General features: G+C 39.5%; 1 protein-coding gene across 1 annotated transcript in view; it reads left to right on the forward strand.

Annotated features, from left to right (window-relative positions):
* The window catches only part of rac2 (Rac family small GTPase 2), a 24,336-nt gene that overhangs the window by 4,195 nt on the left and 14,584 nt on the right, over nucleotides 1-5,557 (forward strand). The window contains exon 2 of the mRNA XM_008280939.1: nucleotides 5,443-5,514. Within this exon, the coding sequence (XP_008279161.1) occupies nucleotides 5,443-5,514 (72 nt within the window). The remainder of the gene's footprint in view (nucleotides 1-5,442; nucleotides 5,515-5,557) is intronic.

The following is a 5,557-nucleotide window of genomic DNA, read 5'->3' on the forward strand; positions in this document are numbered from 1 at the left end:
AGGGATTACAAAAACCAGTGTGTAGATGGGCTCAAATTTTAAATGAATTGTTCCTATAGCTTCACTAAATGGTGATTTTTTTCCCCCCCTCTAAACGTCTCACATGGTTTCATTACAGTGATTGTTCAAATTGTAACTAACAGAAGGTTGGAGAGAAGTAGAAAGTGCGTGAGTGAAAATAGATTAGAATAGCAGAACTCTTCTTTTCTTCTTTCCTGTGTTAAAAAAAAAAATAAAGTAGGTCACATAAGCTTTACTTCCGGCAGCTGAATACACGCCAATGCTTCATCATGTCACGTGTGATGATGCATCAGGCACAGACGTCCATCCAGTGTCTTTTTATTAATATTTTAACTGCATTTTGTGGCTAATATTCACTCACTTTTGCAGAATTGTAATGGGATGTTTTTACAGGATTCCATTGGTGCAATAACTTAAATAAAACATCCTTCTTCTACCTCTGATGAAATGAGTTGTGTTGCCGTGATGGTTACGAGGCTCCAACTAACAGGCAGAAAAGCCAGTAGAGGCAAAGTAAAGGTTACGAGAAAGAGAGTAAAAAAAAAATGACGAGTAGAAAGAGAGAAACAAAGACAAAGCAAGACTTCTTTGAAGACTTTGCCAAACCGGATAATGTAGGATGTGTCAGCAGGGGACAGAAAAGTTGATGGAAAACCAGATTAGGAACAAACAGACAGAGAGAGATCTGAGGTCTGAAGGCTTTTTTTTGGTCTTGATAGCTCAGTTTGGCTGGTTCCTGTTTTCAGCTCGAGCTGATGCTTCTGAAACGGATCAGTTCCTTTTTGACTCACAAACACACACACATCTCGTGCTGCTATACTTCTGAGAGCCTCCACTTGTGTATCCTTGCAATCCTTTACTTCCAGTCCTGACCCGAACCACCACCACTGCAGGCCTTTTCCCCCGACCTTTGTATTTACCCAAACTGTGTCGTTAAAGCGAAACCATTTCTTTCACCTCCAGTTTAGAGAGGTGACAAGCTGAGAAACACACATCAAAGTCAAGATCTAAAAGTCAAGCTGGTCCTCGCAAAGACAGAAAACACTCCCTCATACGCACCAGCAGCTCTGCTGGTTGGTATCTGTGTTGCTCAGACCACATCTGAGTCATCTGGTTGGTGTGCTGGCCTTCTTTAAAAAGCTATCTGATGTGATGACAACTATTCGTCAGTGGTTCTTTGTGTGTGTGTGGGTTGTTTTTTTTTTGTTCTTAAATCAAAAAGAAATTTATAATCATGTTGACTTCAGCGTCGCTCATTTTTGACAAATCTTTGATATGTCCAGTCCAGTTAGAGAAGTTATTTAGTTTTGAATACATTTTAAAGTGTCAGTCCATCCGAATCACAGAAGGACATGTTGTCAGTCGTCTGTTAATCAGCTGGACAGGTCGTATTTACTCACATCAAAGTATCCTTCACTAATTAAAGCACTGAAAAAGTACTAAAAACGGTCACTTTTCATTTTCTAAACAGGCAATGTTGGCTAATGTTTCAGTCATTCAATAAAGCGACTTGCATTTAAGTTTTCTGTGTTGACATATTTTAATGTTCACTAAAAATGTGTGTATTTTGAATTAAAGAAAATGAAAAAACAAAACAAAAAAAACAAAAAAAACAACCAAATTCATATAATCAGTTTTTTTTTAATTTAAAAAAAAAAAGAAGAAAAAAGGGGGAATTACTTTTTAACTTTTTTTTTTTTTTTTTTTTTAATTAAGTTGTTGTTGTTGTTGTTGTTGTTTTAATTATAGGGAAGTTGGCACAGCTTAATTAAACTAAGAAAAGTTAGGTTACTGCTATGTAAATAAGTAAAATAATCATAGTAAAGCTAAACACAAAAAATGAGTTTATGGTATTTCATTCATACTTGTAATGTCAACAACAACAAACAAACAAACAAACAAAAAAAACCCATGTAAGGTCACTCAACAATAAATGTTATTTCTACTTGTAAAACTGAGTTGGTTTCATTTAAAAGAGCTACTTAACCTTTACTTTCTAGTCATGTCACTTTAAATTGTTGATGTAATCAATTTCAACTATTTATTTTTATTCTTTTGAGTTTAATTAACTTATTAAGTTTTACAGTGTGAGGTTTGCATTACAAACAAAGATCCATGAACCTCCACTGCTCAGCATATCCCAGATGTTTCCTTACTGCCATTGTGAAGCTCNGGTCTAAGGAACATTTATATACAGTCTATGATCTTCCAGGGCTCATTGTACTTGCATGGCTTGTTTGGTTAAATAATGTGCTAACTCGCAGGTACAGCACAAAAAAAGTTAAACAGGTCAAAGTTTAATGCATTAAACCCACAAATTTCACTAAAATTTCCCTTCTGAGACATTTAAGTTTTACTCTACTCAGCTTCATTGCATCATATCCTTACTTACTTGTTCTATATTATGTTTATGTGTCTATTTGTGTCTGTAATTTACACGTGCATTTGTTTCTGCTGGCGCCTTTCAGTCAGATCATGTTTGCAAATGAGGAAAATATTTTTATCTGGTAAAATAAAGATCAAATTAAATAATAAAACAAAAATTAAAGCTGCAAGCAGCGTTGGTCGGGTCCTCGGTCTGCGTTGGACCCTCATGCCCGTCTGACCTCCATTTTGACACAATTACACACACAATTTAAACCTGCTTTAAGTTCAAGGAGCCATGTTTCTCTCTCCTCTCAGCCTCAGACTGTCAGTGAGTCACATGAGCAGCTGCACTGACCTGTGATGATGTCATCGTTCAGCATGTCCCTTGGTGGGAGAGTGACATGTTTACTCACTTTCTCTCTCCCATACAGCCACAATTTTCACCAAATGTGTGTAAAAACAACATATTTTTGTGGGAAATCTTGTTAGGAAGTCCTCAGTGTTATTTTTAAAGCTGTAGGACCTTTAGTTTTTTGTGTATATGACCAACTGACACAGCATGTCTGCACATGCCCCCATAGACACCCATACAAAGTATGAACCGAGGCTGCAACAGCTGATCAACTTTAACGGCTCGCCATTCGAAAACCGGTTGAGAAACGCCAAATCCCTTCAGAACTTTTGTACATCAAGGCCTTCTCTGTCTCCTGTGCGATTTTCACGTTGGTGCGATTTACGGTGTCAGACAAGATAATTTTTTCCCAAAAGAAGTTTTCGCTCATTTTTTTACTTTGAAAGGCAAATTGTGGACTTCCTGTTTGAAATAGGTCAGGGGTGTCAGCGCGAGATTTGTGGGTCTCATTGAGACGAACGTTTTGATGTTGGTTTGATCTCTGTACGACATTCCTACTGGGTGCTAGGGCCATTTTAGTGTGTTTTTCTGTAACTAGGTGGCGCTAGAGAGCATTTTCTTGTTTTTTTTTTNGTTTTACAGTGTGAGGTTTGCATTACAAACAAAGATCCATGAACCTCCACTGCTCAGCATATCCCAGATGTTTCCTTACTGCCATTGTGAAGCTCTGCAAACCCAACAGAACCCATCTACATGGTTAAAAACAAAGGGTTAGTGGGATCTTTTTTTTATTTTTTTTGTGATTTGGTTGATCCGACACCCAGAGAAAGCAGTAAAAGTCTCACCTCCTCTCATCTCTATCTGGTGCCAGAAACTTTGCCTCGTGTGCTAACCTCCATGTCATGTGACCTGGAATCAACCAGAATGTTTCTGTACAACAACTGAAGTATGTCTACATCCAACAAGCCCCGACACCCAGGAAATATGTTTAGAAACGTTCTCCTTCACTCTGGCAGCCTACTGAGACGACACGTTTTGTCCATTTATATATCAATCAAGCAGCCCTGGGGTTACAGTTAAGCTCTCATGACTCACACGACACTAGATAATAACCCATGCCAACCTCTTAGACCTGACTTTATAAGCAGCTCAGCATGAACAAAAACTCCTTTGCCTTCTTGCATGACCTATCGGTGCACTGGTCTGAATGGAGTGCATATATTTTTATGCATGTTTGCACCTAAAAACTTCACATCTGTCAAAAATAATCTCAAGTTATAGGAGCAGTGTGTAATATTTGAGAGGATCAATCAGGAGAAATGGAGTCGAACATTCACCTGCAAAAAAACTTGTTGTGTATTCATTAGCTTAGCATGAATCCAACAGAGAGCAGGCCTGCATGTTGTTTCTACAGGAGCCCAGAACAGACAAACCAAACAGTGAGTCAAGTTTTGAAGCTGAAGGGGGGCAGCCGCTGTAGTTTCCTCTATGCTTGGAAAGATAGTGGATTCAGTTGGATCCACTCTGCAACCACAGCCTCATACAAACTGGTCCTTTAAGTTCCACTGTGACTCGTGTGGAGGACTGAAGCTTTCAAAATGTCACAAAAAGAGACCCTGGCAGAGGGAGGGACTACATTCTCCACTCCATGTACGACCACATGTTAATGAAAGCATCTCTATGACTACCCCTGGTCTGGTATGGTGCTGTGGTTTCCAGTCACGGGGCGGCTGAGTAAACGGGTTGCGGGACCTTTAAAGGTCAGCAGTGGTGGACTAATGATTATTGATCGTCGGTGATGAGCTGATTAATCCGCTGCACTTTGGGCACAACGTGGATTTGCTTCGTCATGCTTGCTTGCAGCCATTTATTGAAGGAAAACAGCGAGACAGTGACGGATTCAAACAGCCTGGTTATTATATTATTACTTCATATAACAGAGTCTGGGCCTAAATGTCACCCTCACAGCTGCACAGAACTTGTGTTCGATGGAGTTGCAACAAGACTGAGGGAGATTCATCCAGAATGCTTGCTGAGTTCTGGTGATGTATTTGTTGTTGTTGAAACACTCGCAGCAAATCTGGATGAAAATAAGAAGCAGGCTAGTTGGTACTTGCAGGATCGTGCGTGCAGCATCGCAGTTACATCACCGTGGATGTAGAGACACGTCGCTCACTCTGCTCCTGGAATCATTTATCCCAGTTCATTAGAAAGAGTGATTATAAAACTAAATATGTTTTTCCCTTAGTACAGGCTCTACTAGAAACATTAAAACAATATATATGCTCGAAAAATCACAGAAATTATAAAGTAAATTATTTATGCTGTTGAATGTGCAGTGTCATCCCATAATAAAGTGCTCACAGCGAGAACATATTGCGACGTGTATCCTGTGTTACACAGCTGTGATGGCTGTCATCATGCATGTTGCACCATTTCCCTGTCAGTAAAAACAACATGTTGATTTCTTGTCCGCTGACTGCAAACCAACACGAGTGTGCAGTATATTCTGTAGCCCCGGCTCTGTATGCTGTTTTGTGGTAGCCCCATGGTGCATATTATGGAAAGAGACATAACTCTAGTTTGCCATGAAGCCCCACCCCCCTTTAATCTTTCTCTCACTTGTAAATTTATTGCCTGAAACACTGTTATTGTCTTTTTCCTAATGTCTGTCCGTATGTGTTTTTACTTGTGTGATTTAGGGCTGTGGGTAAAACATGTCTTCTCATCAGCTACACAACCAATGCCTTCCCCGGGGAGTACATTCCTACTGTGTGAGTATGACACACACACACACACACACACACACACACACAC

This window comes from Stegastes partitus, unplaced genomic scaffold, assembly GCF_000690725.1.
Source record: "Stegastes partitus isolate 25-593 unplaced genomic scaffold, Stegastes_partitus-1.0.2 Scaffold215, whole genome shotgun sequence".
Taxonomy (NCBI): Eukaryota; Metazoa; Chordata; class Actinopteri; family Pomacentridae; genus Stegastes; species Stegastes partitus.